This window comes from Phocoena phocoena, chromosome 1, assembly GCF_963924675.1.
Source record: "Phocoena phocoena chromosome 1, mPhoPho1.1, whole genome shotgun sequence".
Taxonomy (NCBI): Eukaryota; Metazoa; Chordata; class Mammalia; order Artiodactyla; family Phocoenidae; genus Phocoena; species Phocoena phocoena.
In genome coordinates, this window is record NC_089219.1 from 168,142,352 (window position 1) to 168,165,845 (window position 23,494).

Consider the following 23,494-nt stretch of genomic DNA (forward strand, 5'->3'; position numbering starts at 1 on the left):
CTCCTGCATCCACATTTTATAATGGGTAAGGGAGGTGGAGGAGGCTGCAAGAATGCTGATTGCTGCGGGGAATAAAAATAAGGGGCATTTTCCAGCTCCAAAGATCAGAGCTCAAACTGCTCTTTCTCCCAAGAATTAAAGCAGCAAAACGTAAAAACATCTCAACACAAGAAAATGTGGCCATGGCGTCAAGGCACTGCATTCCAGAAGCAAAGATTGCCCTTTACCTAGTGGATCTGTCACTGTACCATCTGGTACACGGGGTCACCAACTTTCAGGCTTCCAATTTTTTCCACCGAATAATAGATCCCAAAAAGTGGGGATGACTGGTAAATGGGCTTCTCGGAAGGATCACACAAGCGGTAGCTGAAAGAAGCAAAAATTCACCCTTAGGCACACAGAGGAAATAACCTAAGTGCTCTCAGTGGAATTCAAGCGTTCATTCTCAGGTTCTCTATAAATGAACAGCAAGCCTTTTCTAAAATGTAGACAGAGAAGTCTTGGCAATTAGTCAAACTGCAAATAATCCTGGTTTTTCTAGAAGTATCCTGAGAGTCTGAACAGTTTTTCTATGGCTTTGTTTTGAGCCCAAAAGAAGAAACCTGTACGCATTACTTAAAATAAATACTTTGTTTGCATGTGTACTTCCAGCTTCACAACTCATGGAAATAAATGCCTGTACAATCTCAAAATGGACCTGCCCTGAACTCCAGGCTTCCACAACAATTCTCATACTCTTGACATTGATTCTATCAAATAAATGTGAGTTGCAACAAAAATAAAATGACTCGAGGTCTTAATTTGGAAATATACATGTAAAGGTTATTAAAAATTGATGTGAGAGGGCTTCCCTGGTGGCGCAGTGGTTGAGAGTCCGCCTGCCGATGCAGGGGACATGGGTTCATGCCCCGGTCCAGGAGGATCCCACATGCCGCGGAGCGGCTGGGCCCGTAAGCCATGGCCGCTGAGCCTGTGCGTCCGGAGCCTGTGCTCCTCAACAGGAGAGGCTACAGTGAGAGGCCCGCATACCGAAAGAAAAAAAAAATTGATGTGAGAGAGACAAAAATTTCAAAATGTAGGATTATACAATTAAAAATTTGTCCAAAGTACTCGAAGATCCATCTAGAAAAAAAAGAGAAAGCCACAAGTACTCACGTACATTAAACAACAGACACAAAACAAGCAGAGAGCAGAGAGGTGCCCAGACAGAGCACCTACAGCCACAAGCGGTTCCAAGGATGGGGATAATATAGAAATACACTGGACACGTGGATGTTCTACCTTTTCAGGGTTTCCAGCGGCTCCTTCCTGCTGATCACTCCGGTATCTGGGTCCACCGTGGTCATAATGCACCTGTCACACAATAACAAAGGGTTAGGGGACAGTTAAGAACCAATGAGCATGCCACGCGCCAGAGAGTCCTTACCTGGGACAAGCCAAAACCTTTTTCATTCCTACGTCACCAATGAAGAGCTCACCCCAGGTGTCCTAGGAGAAAAGAAAAAGGTGTTTTTTGAATTAAGGCTTCATCAGTCTTTATAGCAGTCTATTCTTTGGCTGGTCCTATGAAGCTAGCAGAAGAAAGCAGTGCAAGAGGATGCCACGAAGTATTCCCCAAAAAGGACTCAAATGGAGGCAGTGTGTTGGTGAGTCCAGGATCCAGCTCTTGACTTGGTCTCAGAAGCCTGCCCCTTTCAGCACAGCAAAAATAGATCTTCTCTAGGGGGTAGTTTGCCATGAGGACTGTAAACAACTCCAGGTCAAGTTAATGATAGATAATGAGAAGCGGAAAGCTTGCAAGACTGCCCACTCTTTCCTCTTGCTAAGCTACAATGGAAGCCAAGTTACAATCTGATGGTTCTTTGATGAGTGGGACATGACCAAAGAAAAGTCAGTTCTGAGTCTCATCCATCCAACACCTCCACCTTCGCAGAGCAGCAGCCTGCCCCCGGCTCTGGCCAGTCACGGCCGCCGGCCCTGCTTTGCTTTCCCAACCTTGAACCATGGTAGGTCCTGTCAACGTCTGTCTCAGAGCTTCCATCAAACCTCACGACTTTGAGGGAGGTTATTATTTTGGTCCCATTTTTACACAAAGATAAGGAGGCAAAGAGAGATTAAAAAGTTTTTTCAGGGTTGCAGCAGCTACGTTTGAAAACCTTTCTGTTTCTGAAGCAGGACTTTTAACCACCCAGCTTCTAACTATACCCATCTATATATCTATCTACACACACACATAGAAACATATATACACACATATATGGAGGTTATACAGATTACATTATATACACATATATACACATATACATTCATATACACACACACATATACACATATATATACGAGGAGGGTATGTTACAGCTCTCTCTTGCTAACAGGAAAGCCATCTATCTGCAAAGCTTGAATTTCACAGGACAATCCTTTGTCCAGGCTGCCAGAGGAGAGGCCGGCGGCATCGGGGCTTCACTGGGGCTTCACTCCAGGCTCCATAAACCAACAGTACTTATAACAAGATGCAAAAAAAAATGACCCTTGAAAAATTGTTCCCTGATCTCAACCCAAGTGAGGTTTTCGGAGACCATGAGTCTAACGGATTTGGTGAGAAATCAGCTTCCAAGTGAGGCAATGAGGCATCTATTCCTCTCACCCACTAGGCTCACTCCCCCAAGGACAGGAGAGGAGAGCAGTCTGTCCCCTGCAGGAAGCAGGGCAGAGCAGGGGGTGGGGCCTCTCATGTAACATTTCCCCCTCCCCACTGATGACCAGGCTCCAATCATGCTAGGGTCCTCTTTCAGGGATACACTAACCTCCCAGGGCCTATAGGGCTGATTCAGCAAAGGCACAAAAGGAAGTCCAGTACCTAACTGGGTCTTCCCAACTCAGAAATCTCCTGCGGGATATGACTGAAGTAAGGAGGTCTCTGTGAACGCCCTGGGTTCCCAACCATCATTTATGAAACTGTTTCTGTGCGGAAATAAACTCTGCGTTCCAAACAACCCGTTGAGGGGGGAACTGTGTAACCCTTGTAAAAGGCAAACCCACATAACGTAAAATGGAATCTCTATAGCCTAGCCAGGACTTTTTACAAGCAATGTTCAAACGCAAAACTGCAAGACAGCCATAGTGCCTAGCTAACCTCCTGGAGGAAGGTGGAATATGACCAGTAATAACAGCTCCTGCCTCGGGAAGTGATGGGCCTTGTGGTACCCTGGCCTGGAAGCGGCTAAAAAGGCTGGACGCACTTCGCCACACGAGGGCGCTGCGGCCACAGGAACGTGAGCCCATCAGGCAGCCCGGGCCGAAGCACGCCCCCACTCAGCTTTCCAAGTAGCACCCCACCCCCGCCAACGTTCAATTTCTTTTTACAAGTGCTGAGCAATCTCATATTTCAAAACAACGTTATCTGTGGAAAGTCGGCCTCGTGACTGTGATATAAAGCAGGAAGTCTGAAAAGTTCAGTTAGGTTTCCTAGTTTAACAAGACATTTAATCTGCTCTTAACGCTATTACACAACTGAAGTACCCAGTTTAGAATAACAAATTACCCGTTTTCATATGAATTGTATGAAGCCCCCCAAATGCCAGTTCTAATTACCTCCTAAGATATTAATCAGTTTATATGATAACATCACCCATCCTGATCTGATTGTCAGCATTTTGGTGTAAAGCCTTATTTGCAGTAAAAACAAAATGCACTAAGCAAATTAAGTTAAATGAACTTATTAATTATGTTATTAGAGAAAATAATAATGCATTTTAAATTGTAGAAAAATAAATTTAAATTAAAGAATATAGGAAATTAAATTTTCCATTACATTCTATTAGACACCCGAGGTGCCTTCCGTAAGCACAGAAACAGCTCCAAGAGCTTACAGCTCCCCCTGCTGGTAAGAAGCCTCTCTGCAGCCTGGCAAAATCCAGGCCATTTAGAGCGAACACAGAAAAAACCATGGAGTTTTTGAGATGGAAGAAGAAAGAAAAGGAGGAAAGAAAGCAGGGAGAAAGGGGAAAGTACTATACATAAGGGCTCAGCTCTGTGGAAGAATCCTGAGAATTTACTATTAATTTGCAGGCATTTTGTAAACACTAAATTAAGACTACATGGTTTCCTATCACAAGAAGAATCCAGAGAAAGACATAAAAGAAGGGTTTGGAGTCGTTGCTGAGGAACACACAGAACAGCACAGGGGAGGATGTCTGTTTATTGGAGACCTTCATTGGAGTGCATATGGGCTTGTGCCCAGCAAAACACTAAAGGTACGCCAGGAGATGAATCTCTTTCTCTCTCTCTCTCTCCATATGGCTATATATACACAGCTATATACATATATTTAGAGAGAGGGAATAGCTATATAGAGAGAATATTTATCCATCACTCTCTATATATGTTATGGTTCTCTCTATATATGTTCTATGATTATATACATATATACTTGTGGCTATACATACACATGTATACATGGCTATATACATATATTTGTAGAGAGGAAATAGATATATATCTATATATTCCATATTTTTCTATGGATATATATATATATATATATATATATATATAGAGAGAGAGAGAGAGAGAGAGAGAGAGAAAGGAGAGTGCCAGGTGAGAATGTAGGCCCAGGTAAGCTCTTGAATAACCAACTAACCATAGACAGACAAGACATTTGAAAGTAAGAAGGAAAGACAGAGGGCAAAAGCCTGAGTGGGTCTGCTGTTCCATGGTCTACAAAGGAATTCTCCTGAGGACCACAGATCAGATCAGCAGTTCTAATCAGACCAACAGCTACAGAGCCTTTGGGCACCTATACCCCAGGTCCTGCCCGCCTACTACCACCTGAGCCCTTCCCCTCCCAAATCTCAGATACATGATGGGTGCTTTCCTTCCGCTGCTCCTGATTCTTTAATGGCTACTCATCAGTTCATTATACTGTGTCATACATACAATTGTTAGAAGAAGTTTTAGGCTATGTTGGGATAATTCGAAGGAATGAATAAGTAAATAAACAAAATTTTTGTCTAGAAATCTTTAAGTAGTTTTCTGGCTTGGTATCAATGACTGGACAAGATTACCATAGGCTCAGAAAGTTATCTACTAGAGGCTGGCTATATGCATGCAGACTTACTGTTTGGGTATTAGAAAGGAGGGTGTGAATCTACATTTATTAACGCTGAATAACGTTCAAGATGTTGCTGAGTGAAAAAAGCACACCTAGATATATATACTACATGTAGGATGATTCCATCTATGTAAAACAAATCTGTTTAAATACCTGTGTGTATATATTTATAGCAATATATTTGGAAGGCTTCTCAAGTTTCAATAGTATTATTTGCTTTTTATAATAAATTTTTCTTTTGTTTTTTTCGTTTTACTTTTTATACGAAGCATTATAATCCCAATGACACATTTAAAAACATCATTTTAGTCTAGAAAGTTTCTCAGATTCTTTCTGACAACAAATACATGGTGTCTTATCCAACACCAATTCTGCAATTCTTTGACACTCACTGCTGTCCAACAATTTAACTCAATTTTGATACTAACTGCTCTGAGTTAGCACAGACCCCATGGGTTCAGGGCTCAGTCCCACAAGACTGCCCCACTTCAGATGCCAGCAGCAAGTCCCAAGTCTCCCGTACTTCTGACCAACCAGCTATAAATCAAGGGTTCCCATGACCCCCTCTGAGGCTCCATATTTTGCTAGAAGAGCTCACAGAATTCAGGAAAGTGCTTTACTATTACCAGTTTATTATAAAGAATACAATTCAGGAACAGTCAAATGGAAGAGATGCACAGGGCAAGGTATGGGGGAGGAGCACAGGCAGAGCTTCTGTGCTGTTCCCAAATGCACCACCCTCCCAGCACCCTAATGTGTCACCAATCAGTGAGCTCTCCAAACCCCATCGTTTAGGTGTTTTATGGTGGTTTCATTACTTAGGCATGATTGATTAAATCATTAAACTCAACCTCCAGCCCCTCTCCCGTCCCTGGAAGTCTGGGGTGGGGCTGAAAGTTCCACACTGTAATCATGTCTTGGTCTTTCAGCTGACCAAGCTCCCTCCTGAAGCTATCTACCTGCCTCACCCATCCTGACATTCACCTCATTACCATAAACTTAGGTGTGATTGAAAGGGGCTTGTTATTAACAAAAAACTTTCCTGTCACCCTTGTCAGTCAGGAAATTCCAAGGGTTTTAGGAGCTGTGCCAGGAACAGGGACCAAAGACCGAATAGATGTTTCCCATTACACCGCACAGTTAAGCTATCTCAAATCAAAATCTGTTTCTCTATTTTTAAGGTACACAAGCAAAATGATATTCTCTAATGTCCTGTTCGAATCTCCCTATAAAGAAACCCCATGGCATTCTTCCTACAACGAGATCCCTATACACACACATACTTTGCACTGAGTGCTCCTTTCTCTGGGTTCTAGAGAAACATAACATGGTTATGTTCCCAGTACCACAACCCTTCTCCTACTGAGCCCTACATCCTGCTTCATCCTGAGAGCCTTGCAGGCAGACACAGTGAGGTCACTTTGGTAATCTTAGCATCCATCCTAGAGATTAGCACCCAGGAAGCCCTCAATAAATGTTTGTTATCAACAGGAATGTTCCAGAATCTTGGTTATGATATGAATTTGCAAGAAATGTTTCCTTAGCCGAAGTAAAACTCTACCTCATGGTCAAACTTCCTTCACAGACTAACACCGGATGCCATACACGGAGAATTACCAACTTACATGAGACGTGACTTTTCATTTACCAGATAAGTAAAGATTATAGGCATCAATGCTGGCAGGAGTACAAGAAAAAGGGCATACTTCCACTGAGCTTGTGGGAATATGGATGGGTGCAGGGTTTCTGCAAAGCAATTTGGCGATGTATGTGGAGCGCCTTTAAAGTGCTGATTCAGCATTTCTGAAGAGTAAATTTAGAAATGTAGACAAAGACTGTTTTACAGAGCTGTTCATTATTCATGTAAGGGGAAATGGAAAATAGCCTAAATGCCCGATTATACAGGAATGGCTAAATAAGTTATTGCATAGTTCTGTGATGAACTAACATGGAACTAGGAAAACTATACTGACGAGGAATTTGTAAAGATAGAGATGTGTTTGCCATATAACATTAAGTGAAAATGGTGGGATTCAAAATTATCTATACAATATCATACAAACAATATTGGAAACACAATAAAATGTTATTGCTGGCTACTTTTTGACAGTAGGATGGTGAGGGATTTTTATTCCTTTAAATCTTTCTGTATTTTTCTAACTGTATACAGAGGATGTGGTACTTTAAAAAATTACTTTTATAATCAGAAAAAAATTAACTGTATCTTAAAAAGATTCTTGAATTAAATCATTAAGAAGCCTTCTACTTCTCTGCAGCCCTGGTTCCAGATGACCTCAAGGCTTTCTCCTGACCCCGTGTCTGAGCAACCCTGTGCAAAGAAGTAAATCACTTCATCCTCACATCCTACAGAATTACGGGAGATACATTTCTGTTAACCTAAATGCATAACAAATGTGCCAGGAGGAATTTGCTCTTTGGAGGCACTTGGACTTGAAAAATCCAGGCAGAAGGGAAGGACGTCCCAAAGCTGGCTTCTGTTCCCTGGAGGGGTCACCTACTTTTCGGAACACCAGTAACAGGCAACAAAAAAGGAAAGAAGAGACCTTGAGATGTGGCTCTTTCTGTCTCTCTGATGTGTATTCACGGAGGGATAGTTTGCGGGGCTGACGTGACTGCTCGTGTCCCATCCACACACCAGGCTCCTCTGAGGGTGGTTGGAGTCCTGAGGATTCCAGTGTTTCGTGGACAGTAAGAGATCCTAGTCTCCCCTTGGGGTTCAGCTTCTGACTGAGATGCTGGGGGTCCCACACCCACCAATAGCAGAGTCTGGGAGAGGCAGCCACCAGCCCCGATTCCCAAAGGCAGCAGCCTGGGCTGCTCTTCAGCATCTGGGTCCAGGTGTGTGAATCACAGCCTTCCGGAGGACACAGAGGGAAAGGGTTGGGTATACGGGGCGGGGGGTGGGGGGTTCCATACGATGACTCCTACCCACCTCTACAATACCTTCTCTGCTTCAACATCTGTATTCGATGGGCTCATCTCTAGGGGTGTTTTGTAAAGCAAATGGCCACTCCTTACTCGTGATGTTCAGATGTGTATGTCTGTGTGATCATACCTGCTCAAAGGGAATACCCATGTACTACTGTCATCGAAGGCTTTTATTTCCTCCTTGATCTGAAAAATAACATACTTAGAGGTGGGTAAGATATGATGAACAAAATTCAATGGTCAAATCCCTGCCCCTTGTTGAATTCAGTTCAACAAGATCTTGCATACTCAAGGGCTTGTGCATTCAGGACCAAGGATGAATGCGAAAAAGCACGGTGAGGTAAGTCTTGAGAAACAGACCTCATGCAATTGTTAGGAAGATTAAAATGTGCTTGTTAACTTACTTTTTTTTAAAAGTTGGAATATGGTATGTGCAACATTAGTGTTTGTTTTAAAAAATGCGAACTAACGTATATCCAGAAAAACTCTAATTAGAAAAGATACATGTACCCCAGTGTTCATAGCAGCACTATTCACAGTAGCCAAGACATGGAAACAACCTAAGTGTCCACTGACAGATGAATGGATAAAGAAGATGTGATACATATATACAATGGAATACTACTCAGCCATGAAAACAAATGAAATAGTGCCATCTGCGACAACATGAATGGACCTAGAGATCATCATACTTAAGTGAAGTAAGTCAGGCAGAGAAAGACAAATGTCATATGATATCACTTAAATGTGGAATCTAAAATATGATACAGATGGACTTATTTACAAAACAGAAATAAACTCACAGACATAGAAAACAAACTTATGATTACCAAAGGGGAAAGGGAGGGAAGGATAAATGAGGAATTTGAGATTAACAGATACACACCACTATGTATAAAATAGATGAACAGCAAGGTCCTACTGTAGAGCACAGGGGACTATATTCAATATCTTACAATAAACTGTAATGGAAAAGAGCATGAAAAGGAAGATATATATACATATATATGTGTATAACTGAATCACTTTGCTGTACACCAGAAACTAACACAACATTGTAAATCAATTATACTTCAATAAAAAAAGCCAACATGGGTTTCCCTAGTGGCGCAGTGGTTGAGAGTCTGCCTGCCGATGCAGGGGACGCAGGTTCGTGCCCCGGTCCGGGAAGATCCCACATGCTGCGGAGCAGCTGGGCCCGTGAGCCATGGCCGCTGAGCCTGCGCGCCCGGAGCCTGTGCTCCGCAACGGGAGAGGCCACGACAGTGAGAGGCCCGCGTACCGCAAAAAAAAAAAAAAAAAAAAGCCAACAAAAGAGGTCATGTCAGAGAGGGGGTCTGAGAGACCTTTGTGGTAAAGTGCCTTTTTGACCACACACACACACACACACACACACACACACACACACACACACACACTCACGTTAACAGAGAAGAAAAAGGCAACAGGAATTATACAGCTCTAGGGCTGCAAAGAACCTTTAAAATCCTTTAGTAAAACTTGCCCACTTTAAGATCAGAAAATGATGCTCAAGGAGGTTAAGGTCAAGCTCACAGAGACCTCTTGGTCTCCAGCCAGGAGTCAGACATATCTGATTATCACCTTGCTCCCAAGGAAAACCCCAGGCCAGAGGGTCTCTGCCCTGGCTCAAGCCAGAGTCACCAGGGGGCTTTAAAAATCTCCTCTGCCCAAACTGCAACTGGGACCCGGGGTGGGGATTGTTCCAGTGTGGGAAACACAGCCCAAGCTGATCTCTACACATTCCCTCCCACTCTAAGTCCACTTGTCTTCCTGCCGCGGGCTTTCAGGGGTGTTTTATTTACTGCGTGGATGCAGTGATGGAAAGGGCTCTGTGAGGCTGTACAGAAAGAAGCCCAAAGAAGCGTCCTCCAATTTGTCCTTTATATGAGAAGGGCCGAAGTTCTCTAGGGTTTGCCTTCACATGCTTCTGTTCTCTCTTTCTCATCCCCTAAAAGTCTCTGTGGCAAATATTTCGAGTTACTGAGATGGAAACAAAAAAAGCAAATGTATAAGGAGATCTCCTCAAGTAAAGGCACTAACTCTGTTGGCAAATTCTTCAGGAATGTGACTGTATTACTGCTCCCTCCACCGAGGACTCCTGTCTCCCATGTGCTCATCATGTTAGCTTTTTGAAATCAGGACTAATTTACCTGAGGTCCTTGCTTGAGGCTCCTATCAAAGTGGGGTTGTCAGAAAAGCTCCCCAGATGAAAACGGGACCCCTTACTTGAAAGGCATGCCATAAAAGGATGAGGGGAGCCCCTGCAGTCCACCACATGTGTACAACACCGAGAGTAAACCCTAAGGTCAGCTATGGACTTTGGGCGACTATGATGTCAGTATAGGTCCATCCTTGGTAAAAAAAATAAATAAAATAAAAGTATCTCTCTAGTGAGTGATGTTGATAATGGGGGAGGCTACACGTGTGAGGGCAGGGTGTATATGGGAAATGGTCAACTAGAGATAAGAAGGATTGGTCAATTTTATTACTTTCAAACTTGATTGCTCTACGTTCCCAGAGTTCAAACACACTACACTAGACCAAAGGAAGCCGCTTTTTAAAATCTGTTTCATATTCTGAGTTACACAGTAAAAGTACAAAGTGCTTTGGGTCACAAAGAGTAAACGTTGCACAATGCATCCTCCTATCACTCTCTGATTCTGCAATAGATAATGGCCTGAATTTTTGTGCCATGCTTAGGTTTGCTATATTTTTTATTATTAGTTGGTCTATGAAATATTTATCTGCATTATCATTTTACATTAATATTTAACAGAGTCCCACTGATTGGAAGGGTTACAGTTGTGTGATGGTACCACGCAGACAGGTTAACTCATCAGGCCCTTAACTCTTTGTCTGTTTAAGTTAAGGGAGAATGACTCAGCAACATTAGCATCATTTTATAGCAAAGATTTTTTAATGTGCATTTCCAGAGGACTCTTCTATTCAAATAAGAGTATTCTACCTCATGTACTATTTCTGTAAGCCCATCCATCACAATGCGGGACCAAAACAACAAACAGACTTGGGGGCACAAGGTCACATAACATTAAAAAAAAAAAAAAAAAAAAGACTCCACCCACTCAAATTGCCTAAGAGAATACGGTTAGGCTTACATCAGCCTTAGGTTCAGTTTAACAAGTTAGAGGTGAGCAAAATCTCTTAGTTGACAAGTTACAGAAAAGCAAAAATTCTTTAGCCGGGAATGGATTATCTTTTCTTCTTATTCCTCTGGTTCAAGATCTTAAGCTAAAATTATTATCTTCTGTGGAGACAAATCAAGAAAAACTGTATTCCCTAAAAGAAAGTTTCTCAGAAAAGAATGGGCCAGTTACAGGAGTCCTGTGCAAGAATATCTGCTTCCTGGACTAATTTCTAATCGGTCTTTAGTAACTTGCATTATTAACACTGAGTCTAATTTCATTCGGTGTTTAACAAGTGTCTAATGACTCCATACTTCTGTACCCTCTGTTCATCTGCATGGGAAAGGAGAACAGGGGAGAAATAGCTGGGTTTACTGTGAATTTTGCTAATGAGGCTTGAGCCTCAAGCCCCAGACCCTTTCGAGACCCTGCACTTCATTTCGGTTTTGATATTTTCTTTTCTTAAAGAGCACCGTCAAATTTTATCCACTTCAGGTCACACGAAATCTAGGTTATTCCTGGGGAGAAATCAAGTCTCTTCTCTCAAGGAGCTGATGGTCTGAGAATGTTCTTTTTCTCCCATCCCCTCCATAACCCTTGCCTCCTCACCTCTCCTAAATCAGTGCTTCCTCAGGCACTGTTTGCACAAGATTCACCTGGGATGGTGCTGCCGACACAGTCACGGGCATATCACGATTCTGATGCAGGTTTCAGGTAAGTCCTGCTAATATCCCTCTGGGGATGAAGCATGACACTGATATTTCTGCCTCAGTTTCCCTAAATTTCCATACACTTTCTAGAGAGTGGCCAGAGTCACAGCGTGCAAATCATAATACCATGCAATTCAACAATATTTCTTGGATGAATGCAAACAATACTTAGTTCCTCATTCAAAATTATTACCACAGTATAAAATCCAAACTCCTCGGCATGCTGGTCTTCAGGCAGCTCCAGGTCCACCTTCCTTCTGCCGCTTCTCCTTTACCCCCAGTGTCCCTATGATTCTGAAATGCTCCCAGGCACCCTTAATATAATGGCCTGTCGTGCTTTTAGGCTTCCTAACTGGTGGCCTCCTTTACCCACCATGACCCTCACTCCCCTTCGTCAGCACACACAGCTACGCAGCATGGCTTCTGGGTAGCTTGATTTGACCCCTCTCTGACCCCACACCCCCCTTCTCCAGGCAGATTTAGGCATCCCTACTTCTAAGCATCCTTGGCACCTGATAAGCAGTGCGTTAAAGTACTCCTCACGCTGGGCTGTCGTTGCCTCCTAGCCATTCTTCTCCTGTTGGAAAATTCTGAAGGGCAGGATCTGTATCTTTTTATCTCTGTATCCAGGGCTCTTATTATGGACCACAGCGCCCGGCCCATGATAGATGATCAATTTTAAAACATTTTTTAAAAATGTAGAGAGGAATTAAAGAAATTAGATAACAAACAACAGGATAATATCAACAAGTAGACAACTTCTGTATACTTTGCTATTTTTTTCATTATCAAGTAATATGAAGTACCTCCATGTGCACGGATTTATACTAGCCTCCATGCAAAGGTTTACCCTAAAAGGCAACTTTTACCAGCAAATAGGGGCACATTTCACTCACACAAAAAAAGTGTGGTCACCCAAGGGAGCAAAGAATTGATAAGGTATTCAAGAGCCTCTCCCCTCAGAGTTAACTACTTGGAATCTCTAGACTGGAACCATGACCTCTGCTCCTCAGAAGCTGGAGTTGCAAGTTTTGGGTTCTCATCCAAAGCCACCACTTCCACGCCTAACAAGTTGTGTAACACCTGCAAGCTTCTGTTTCCTTATTGAAAAGGAGAAAATAGTACAGACTTCACAGCCTGTAGGCTTTGATCCTAAGGATCGAATTAAGTAATTTGCATGAAGCCATTCATTGGTTCTGTGCCTGACACCCAGTAAACACCCAGCAAATGGTATTTGTTGTTGTTATTTCCAGGGCTTACAAAGTTGAGCTGACTCCCAATGTTTAATATGATCCCTGGTCCTTCTCATTACAGAGCAACACCCGGCTATATGTATTTCTTGTACAGATCGCAGGTTACAACTTGGCTCTGATGTGGCTGACCTTTTATGGCTACAAGGGGCTGAGTCTTTGGAGGGTGGAAATTTCTAGTTTCAACTATATAGGGGAGTATATGGGTCCTCTAGGAGAGAACTCAGGCCAAGCATGGAATGTCCCCAGGTCCTGGTTTACAGGCAGATCTCCTATATCCTCCTGGGGCTCCACTTTGGGGTCTGGGGCTTCCGGAAGTCTCAAATATTTGAGCACCCCTGGATGCTACAGCAAAAGGAGAGATGGCTGTTCTCTTCATCTTTTTTTTTTTTTCCCGTTAGTTATCTCTGAGCTATGATTAGACATTCTAGCCTTGTCCCAGACTTGCTACAATTTGGAGTTGCCATTGCTTGCTTTGGGGCCTGAGCACTGAAGAGAGTGAACAGCGCCCCCTGAGGCCAGCGAGGTGATGGCCCCAGTAATAAGTGAACAACTCCACACAAGGCGAAGGTGATCTTTGGAGGAGAGCCTCCCCAGCTGCCAACCTCAGAGGGTCGGACTTGGCACTGCCTAAGGAGCACACCTGGGCATCAAGCGTAAAAGCAGCAAGCCGCTTACCTCCTCAAAGGCATTGCTGCCTGCCACCACGATATTCGGCCTGAAATTGTCCATTTTCACTTTCTTCTCCAGCCTGGTATTCAGATCTGCCAGGGAGGCTTCTGAGAGGACCATGATGGGGCTGCAGTCCGGGTAGGCCACCTGTGCCAAGGACACACCATGATCATGCCTCGCTGCCCACGGAATCATGCCTCGCTGCCCTCAGACCAACTGCACAACTAAGCAAAATCCAGAAGCAAAACCACCTGAGTGCAGAAGGGGAGAGTGGTGCTCAGGAAGGATACGTGACACTGAGGGCTTGGAAACGGCCAAGTCAGGGTTCCTGCCCACCCTGGACGCAGGTGGAGCTCCTCATCCACACACTGAAGGCAGCAGCCAGGCTCAGGTCCAGTGTTACCCTCCAGCCACATCTCTTGTTCTTCCTCAGGCGCCCAGCAGTGAGCCCCTTGCCACATCATCAACACCACCAGACAGGGCAAGGGTCTCCTGCCAATCAGCTATACTCTAGCCATGATTTCCTTCAGCAGCACCATTCACTCACATGCATTTATTAAGCACCAACTGTATATTAGGCACTGTCCTAGGTGGGGAAATAGCAGTGAACACAGCAGATCAAAACCCCTGCATTCAAGGAACTTTTCGTTCAGGGATCGTGAGGAGAGACTTCCCGAGGTGCATTTTGAACCTCATCTCACAGCAGAATGAAAGGCTTTGGCTTGGGGGCTGTAGCTGACACAGGAGGAGGTGACTTCTCAGCCCCGGAAACAACCACACCCCACTGGCTGTGAAGGGAGGACTTGGAGAAAGTCTGCTTCTGTGCTTTTAGGAAACCTGAATTTAGTCCCAATCAAACTTCACTTTTGCCTCCCAGCCCATCCTCTCCTGAGTCCCCATCTCCCCGGGAGTCACCCCTGGCTTCTCCCTCCACAGTTCCTCCCATATTCCATCCTCCATGCATCCTGGAGAGGCCACCAGGCTCTCATCCACTTCCCTCTCCATCCCTGATACCTGCCCAGGGAGCACCCTCAGTACCACTCCCCTGGACCATCTCTACACTTTCCTAACTGGGGCCACAAGAGAGGCTCTCTGTGGACCCAGAAGGAAGCCAGAAGTGAAGGGCAGGTCTCTGCGAGCTCACCTGGTACTTCTGGCCAACAGAAGGGAAAATTTTGCTTGATGGTCTTCCCTTCATGTTCTTTTCAAACTGAACCAGCCTGAAAGCTTCTGTTTTCAAGAAGTTGGTGAACCACTGAGCAGCCTCGTCACCACAGTCCCTGCCCTGGATGTCAAGACCAAACACCCTGGAAGGGTCACAGAGAGCAGTGAGGTTACTTTCTTCATCAACACACCGAGTGATGGGGTCAAGAGGGAAGTGCTGCTGGGACCTGACTCTCCCAGAAGACCAGTAAGTGGTCTGTGGGCCAAAGCTGGGCAGAAACAGAGGGGGAGGGAGCAGGGAAGAGCTTGTCAAACCCTAATAGGCTTGTAACTCACACAGATCTCGTTGAAATGCAGATTCTGGTTCAGGAGGTTCGGCTGGAGCCTGAGATTCTGCATTCCTAACAAGTTACAGGCTGCTGGTCCACGGACCACACTTTGAGTAGCAAGGATTTAGGTTACTTTCAGAAGGGGAGAAGAACGGTGGTGTCGTAAAGGCACCCTGAGCTTAAAGTCTGGCAAGACCCGGTTAAAATTGGAACTCTGGGGCTTCCCCGGTGGCGCAGTCGTTGAGAGTCCGCCTGCCGATTCAGGGGACACGGGTTCGTGCCCCGGTCCGGGAAGATCCCACATGCCGCGGAGCGGCTGGGCCCGTGAGCCATGGCCACTGAGCCTGCGCGTCCGGAGCCTGTGCTCCGCAACGGGAGAGGCTGCAACAGTGAGAGGCCCGCGTACTGGAAAAAAAAAAAAAAATTGGAACTCTGCCATCTCTAGTCTGTGACTTTTAGCAAATCATTAAACTCCTCTGACCTTCTGTCTCCAGTTGTAAATTGGAGATAATAATATACCACCTGCCTCACACGGTGGACACAGATTCCACCAGATAACAAAGTGGTCTTCAAGGATATTTTGCTTGAGTGTCCCCAAAAGATACAAGCTATGTACCCCTCACAGAATTACAAGTTGGCATGTAAACTTTTTCCTTTTTTTTAAGTTGAAATATAGTTGATTGATAATATTGTGTTAGTTTCAGACGTGCAGCAAGTGATTCCGTTTTATATATACTTTTTCAGATTATTTTCCATTATAGTTTATACACATTTTTTTAAGATTTATTTATTATTTATGTATTTAATTGATTATTTTATTTTTGGCTGCGTTGGGTCTTAGTTGCGTTGTGGTGCGTGGGCTCCTCTCTAGTTGTGGCACGTGGGTTTTCTCTTCTCTAGTGGTGGCGCGCAGGCTCCAGCACGCGTGACCTCGGTAGTTGTGGCACATGGGCTTAGTTGCCCTGTGGCATGTGGGATCTTAGTTCCCTGACCAGGGATCGAACCTGAGTCCCCTGCATTGTAAGGCGGAATATAGTTCCCTGGGCAGCACAGTAAATCTTTGTTGCTTATCGATTTTATGTCCCATAGTTTGTATCTATTAATCCCACGCTCCTAATTTTTCCCTCTCCCCCTCACTTTCCCCTTGGTAACAATGTTTGTTTTCTATGTCTGTGAATCTGTTTCTGTTTTGCATGTAGATTCCTTTGTATTACGTTTTAGATTTCACACATACATGTCAGCATATAATATTTGTCTTTCTCTGTCTTACTTCACTCAGTATGATATCCTCTAGGTCTTTTCATGTTTTTTATAAGTTTAATTTGTTATGAAAGATTAAATTTCCATTGAATTATAAACATTAACATTTAAAATAAAATTGTATCATAATTTAAATATTATGTCTTAGTATTATAAATATATAAAAATTATATTAAATAAAATAAAATTATGCTTTTAAAAGCATGCAATGGAATCCCAATGCCAGGCTAGTTTGATATCTATTTTTAAAAACAATCTTTTTTTTAAAATAAATGATTAAGGGCTTCTTCTATGGTCCACATTTTAAAAATTATTTTTAACTTTTTTTCCCAGTTTTATGAGACATAATTGACATACGTAAGTTTAGGGTGTAAAGCATAACGACTTGACTTACATATATTGTGAAATGATTACAAGTTTAGTCAGCAGTCATCATCTCACATTTTTTTAAAGTTTTTTTCCTTATAATGAGAACTCTGAGGATGCGCTGTGTTAATAGATGGAATGGAAGAAGTTGAGTTATAATAATTACACTCATCCTTTGAACCCTTCTGTGATTTTGGCACTTAATAATCATTCATCAAAAAGTCTTTTTAAATAATTTATCAGCAACTTTGATTAGAGGCTCCTTAATCTTAGCGTAAGACAAAGACTTTGAACCACTATCTTGTAGAATGACTTTACCCCATCACTGGAGACATTCTCCTTTATCAACACCAGTATATTTTATTGTTTGGGCCCCATAGGTTTTTCCCCTCCCAGAGCAGCGCTCCCTACTAAGACATGGGGAGGACAAGCCTTTCATCTGTACAAAGGGGAGGTGGAGAGGAGAACTTGCCCCCTGCAGCTAAGATCACTGTTGGAGGGAGAACCTATGGGATTTGAGGATCTGGAAATTGATTCCCTTACCCGCCCTCTGGTACCACAGGAAGTGTTTGCACCTCTCTGTGTGAGTGCTTCTCCCAGCTTGAAGGCTCCTGGGGTGATGTATGTGAGGGAATCCAAGGTGGACTGTGGACCCCGAGGCCCACAGTCCTGGTCTGACTGCTACACACGCCTCATTCTCTGACAACCTAGCCCACCTACTGTCAAATCTCCGTGCTGTTCTTCTGATGTTTCTTGGCCTTTTCCTTCTCTCTAAACCCCCTTCTTGGAGCTGCTGTTTGGCCTCGGTCCCCCTGCCGTCTCATAGTCCTCTTTCTCAGAGCCTTCAGCCTTTCCCCTAAAACTCTCCTCAACCAACCAGTCTACTATCTCACACAGATCCGATTGCACCGTTCATCAGCTCCTTAAGTATCTGTTCCTGGACTGAGCACTTCCCTCAACCCCTTCACCAGAGCCCTCGTGTATAAGTGCGCACACTTCTACCCTCAGCTTCCATCCACTCAGATAAGCCTAGTGTGGGCATTTTGAAAAGTAGAAAGCACCCAGTGGGGCAAGGGAAAACTGATTATCCAGTGCCCCTTCCCACTACTGAAACATATCCCTCCCCTAATCCTTCCTCCCTCCTACCCCTGCAGCAGACTCTATCCCTCTGCCATTCCACCTTCTTCAGTTCTCTCAGAATTTGGGAATTCCCTGGCAGTCCAGTGGTTAGGACTCAGCACTTTCACTGCCGTGGGCCCAGGTTCTATCCCTGGTCAGGGAACTAAGATGTCATAAGCCATGCGATGTGGCCAAAAAAGAAAAAAGAGTTCTCTCAGAATTTTATGCAAAGTACTTGCTTCCACATTCTGATACAAAATGTTCCGTCATCCACAGCCCATAAAAAAAAACTGAATCTCCATGTGTGGGTACAATAGAACTAACATTAGTTAGTAATTTACTAATCCATAAAGTAAAATAACTTACTAAAAATACTTAAGAAGACATAAAAGTTTGAATGGATTTTATAAAGAAAATCCAGGCAGTTTTACTGGAAATTTCTACCAATGATCAAAGAATAAATACTACCAAAGATAAACAGAAAAAAAAAATTTAATTGTCATCTAAAATAGGAACAAAAAGTTAAGATATTTAGGACTAAATCTAACAAAAGATGTACAATTCTATTATAGAGAAAATTATAAAACTTTTTTTAAATTTTTTAATTTAATTTTACTTTTTATACAGCAGGTTCTTATTAGTTATCTATTTTATACATATTAGTGTATATATGTCAATCCCAATCTCCCAATTCATCCCACCACCACCCTACCCCGCCCCGCTTTCCCCCTTGGTGTCCATACGTTTGTTCTCTACATCTGTGTCTACATTTCTGTCTTGCAAACCGGTTCATGGGTACCATTTTTCTAGATGCCACATATATGCGTTAATATTCGATATTTGTTTTCCTCTTTCTGACTTACTTCACTCTGTATGACACTCTCTAGGTCCATCCACATCTCTACAAATGACCCAATTTCGTTCCTTTTTATGGTTGAGTAATAGTCCATTGTATATATGTACCACAACTTCTTTATCCCTTCATCTGTCGATGGACATTTAGGTTGCTTCCATGACCTGGCTATTGTAAATAGTGCTGCAATGAAGATTGGGGTGCATGTGTCTTTTTTTTTGTTTGTTTGTTTGTTTGTTTGTTTTGGCGGTACACAGGCCTCTCCCTGTTGTGGCCTCTCCCGCTGTGGAGCACAGACTCCTGACATGCAGGCTCAGCAGCCATGGCTCACGGGCCCAGCCACTCCGCAGCATGTGGGATCTTCCCGGATCGGGGCACAAACCCGTGTCCCCTGCATCGGCAGGCGGACTCTCAACCCCTGCGCCACCAGGGAAGCCCCATGTGTCTTTTTGAATTTTGGTTTTCTCTGGGTATATGCCCAGTAGTGGGATTGCTGGGTCATATGGTAATTCTATTTTTAGTTTTTTAAGGAACCTCCATACTGTTCTCCATAGTGGCTGTATCAATTTACATTCCCACCAACAGTGCAAGAGGTTCCCTTTTCTCCACATCCTCTCCAGCATTTGTTGTCTGTAGATTTTCGGATGATGCCCATTCCAGCCCGTGTGAGGTGATACCTCGTTGTAGTTTTGATCTGCATTTCTCTAATAATTAGTGATGTTGAGCAGCTTTTCATGTGCCTCTTGGCCATCTGTATGTTTTCTTTGGAGAAATGTCTATTTAGGTCTTCTGCCCATTTTTTCATTGGGTATAAAACTTTTCAAAGAAGTAAAATAAGATATAAATAAGTGGATAGGAGCTTCCCTGGTGACACAGTGGTTAAGAATCCACCTGCCAATGCAGGGGACACGGGTTCATTCCCTGGTCCGGGAAGATCCCACATGCCGTGGAGGAACTAAGCCCATGGGCCACAAATACTGAGCCTGTGCTCTAGAGCCTGCAAGCCCCAACTACTGAACCTGCATGCTACAACTACTGAAGCCCGCGCATCCAGAGCCCATGCTCTGCAACAAGAGAAGCTACCGCAATGAGCAACCCGCGCACCGCAACAAAGAGTAGCCCCCACTCAGTGCAACTAGAGAAAGCCCATGCACGGCAACGAAGACCCAACACAGCCAAAATAAATAAATTAAATAAATTAAAAAGTTCCTGTCTGAAACAGTTTAAGGTAAAAACTTGCAATTGTGTGGGCCACTTCGATCTTAAACTAAGATGTTTCTTTCTAACAAGCTGAAAACGGTTTCAATAAAAAGCTTGAAAAAAGAAACGAAAAGTCTACAATTCAGTAAATTAGTCATTAAAAAAAAGATATAAATAGAGACATCGCTGGTGGCACAGTGGATAAGAATCCAACTGCAAATGTGGGGGACACAGGTTCGATCCCTGGTCTGGGAAGATCCCACATGCCGTGGAGCAACTAAACCCATGAACCACAAATACTGAGTCTGCGCTCTAGAGCCCGCGAGCCACAGCTACTGAACTTGCCTGCTACAACTACTGAAGCCTTCACGCCCAGAGGCCATGCTCCGCAACAAGAGAAGCCACCACAATGAGAAGCTCACACACCACAACAAAGAGTAGCCCCTGCTCGCCGCAACTAGAGAAAGCCCGCGCGCAGCAACGAAGACCCAATGCAGCCAAATAAATAAATAAATAGATAAATGGGGAGGAAAATGACATAAGTAAGTGGGGAAAGGTAACACGTTCATGGATAGGGAGGCTCTATGCAACAAAGATGATATTAACTATGTAAGCACTAACACTTATTTAAGTGCCTGAGATGATCCAGGCACAGTTGAAATAAATAAATAAATATATATATATATGAATTCATTTCAATTTTCTCTAATTGAGCCTCAAGTTCAATTCAATACAATTCCAATCAGATGGAACACAATCTCCAGTCAGGAGATACAGGTGGTAACGTCTCCACTAATGCCCTTGTTTGCCTGGCAATTCTGAATAGAAGTCCATCCTACTTGAATAAAAGGAGACAAATCCTAAAGATTGGCCCTTTGTATCCTCTCTATATTTGTATTCATCATGACTTTTTCCTTTTTATATTTTTGATGCTTTGACATCTTGGGACTTGGTGATGCTGAAGGAACTACCCCTCCCAGGGCTAGTCAATTCCTAGAGATAGTAAAACACTAGGCTTTCATAGGCAAACCAGACAATCCAGAGCCCTCACCCCTTGTCCGTACCGTTGTGCTTTTATACCCTGGCCACTGTCCCCTACTCTAATCACCCAGGACCAGGTACCAGAAAACTAGGGACAGCCCATCTGCCCCAGAGCCAATTTTCCCACAGCCTGTAGAAACCAGAATAAAGACTCGTGTTCACATTTTCCCCTGCCCTCTCTGCCTCCTGACCGACCTGGTATTTCCCCATGTGGCCCTGCATGGTATGAGCCTCCTGTTTCTAGGGATCTGTGAATATAAAAAGCTTCTTTCTTCATGACAGTCATTTCTGTATCTGCATGTCTTGCCATATCTGATGAAAGCAAATCTAAATATCCTTAATGCAATATTCTGCTTCACCCACTCATACCTGACCCCTGGCTTGATCCCAACATAGATTAGACTTCTCTTAAGTATTTCCTTTACCAGTCTCATCATCTAGCATGCAAAATGTAGCAAGGCAGAGTACAGGGTGGAACCTAAAGGGAAATCAGTTGTCACAGATCCCCAGAGGCCCCCAAGCAGAGCACCTGCAGTCATGGATCTTGTTTGAAGAACGTGGCTTGCTCGGCAAAACCAGCTGGTCCATGCCTGGTGCCCTGAGGATAAGGCAATCATCCTCATAGGTAGTGGAGACCAGCACGAGGCGAGGCTCCTGCCGGGCAGTCACCATGTGTCCACCTTCCTTAATCACCAGCCAAAACCTGCCAAGAAACAAACAAGGGCGCATCAGAAAATCTTCTACCACCCTCTCCATAGCTTCCCTCTAGCTTTCTATTTCATCAAAACCCTCCCTCTGCCCCAACTCAGGACCCAACAATTTTTTCCAGACAGTATCCAGGTCTAGCCAAATTTGGGGGGTCCAAAATTCTTTGGCTGTTTGGTACAAACAGCCCTGGAAAAGAACATCTGGCCAATGTATGAAAATCCCCAGTCCTGAAAATCCTTCTGGTGAGGCTGGTGTAGGGACCTTCTCAACTGCTGGGGCAACTACTTTGCTTACTTTGGGTCTTTGCTTTGGTCAGAGACTCCCCTGAGCCTGTCTCTGGTTGAAGCAGAACGTCTTCCAGGTCTTTTTGCTGTGGAACAAGATGGGGTTGACCAACTAATGGCCCAAGCAGACTGAAACTCTAGACAAAGGTCTTGAATGTTTGTGACTCCAGTGGATGCAATCCAGCCTCTGCTGGGTTTAAATTGCTGGGGCGTGTGGACCCTGATCAGGAAACCCCTAAACAGCCTTTCTTCTTCATACACACATTAAAACTTATATAATGTTATAAGCCAATATTACCTCCATTTTAAAAAAAAGAAAATATATCTATACAATGGAATATCATTCAACCATAAAAAAGAAGGAAATCCTGCATTCTGTGACAACACAGATGAAACTTGAGGGTGTTGCAATAAGAGAATAAGTCAGACAGAGAAAGACGAATACTGCATGATCTCACTTGTAAGTGAAATATATAAAGGGAGGAACTGCTAGAAACAGAGAGTAGATTGGTGGTTGCCAGGAGTTGGGGGTGGAGGAAATGGGTGAAGGTGGTCAAAGAGGGAAAAGAGATCCTAAGAGGAAACATTTCTGGAGATGTAATGTACATTATGGCAACTATAGTTAATAATACTGTACGGCAGGGGTCCTCAACCCCCGGGCTGTGGACTGGTACCAGTCTGTGGCCTGTTGGGAACCAGGCCGCACAGCAGGAGGTGAGTGGCAGGCTAGTGAGTGAAGCTTCACCTGCCGCTCCCCGTCGCTCCCCGTCGCTCCCCGCCGACCGCATTACCGCCCGAACCATCCTCCCCCACAACCCCCGTCAGTGGAAAAACTGTCTTCCACGAAACCAGTCCCTGGTGCCAAAAAGGTTGGGAACCGCTGTTGTATGGTCTACTTGCAAGTGGCTAAGAGAGAAAAGTCTCAGATGCTCTTACCATAACAACAAAGCAGAAATTATGAGAGGTGAAGGATGTGATCACTAATCTTATCATGGGAGTCATTTCACAATATATGTGGGCATCAAATCATCACATTGCACACCTGAAACGCACACAGTGTTCTATGTCAATTATATCTCAATAAAGCTGAAGAAGAAAGAAATTCATGCAAATCATGTGTTAGATAGGAACTCCATTCACCTTCTAGAGAGCACCTCCCTCCACCCCCGTTCTAGGCTCAGCTTTCACACGTTGTGTATCACATCCAAGGGGACAGTGGGGTGCGGGGTGAGCTGAAGAATGGAATGGGAGGCTGACCTGCTTAGGTTGGCTAGGCTCTTATCGATAGTAGAGCATGTATTTGGGGTGACGCCGC

The 23,494-nt window shown here is 43.9% G+C and overlaps 1 protein-coding gene across 1 annotated transcript in view; it reads right to left on the minus strand.

The window, feature by feature from the left end:
• Nucleotides 1-239: 239 nt before the first annotated feature.
• Nucleotides 240-23,494, minus strand: part of MTARC2 (mitochondrial amidoxime reducing component 2) — a 28,918-nt gene continuing 5,663 nt past the window's right edge. The window contains exons 2-7 of the mRNA XM_065890254.1: nucleotides 21,717-21,890; nucleotides 15,000-15,162; nucleotides 13,862-14,002; nucleotides 1,427-1,488; nucleotides 1,282-1,353; nucleotides 240-366 (exon numbers count right to left, since the gene is read on the minus strand). Coding sequence (XP_065746326.1) covers nucleotides 240-366; nucleotides 1,282-1,353; nucleotides 1,427-1,488; nucleotides 13,862-14,002; nucleotides 15,000-15,162; nucleotides 21,717-21,890 — 739 coding nt within the window. The remainder of the gene's footprint in view (nucleotides 367-1,281; nucleotides 1,354-1,426; nucleotides 1,489-13,861; nucleotides 14,003-14,999; nucleotides 15,163-21,716; nucleotides 21,891-23,494) is intronic.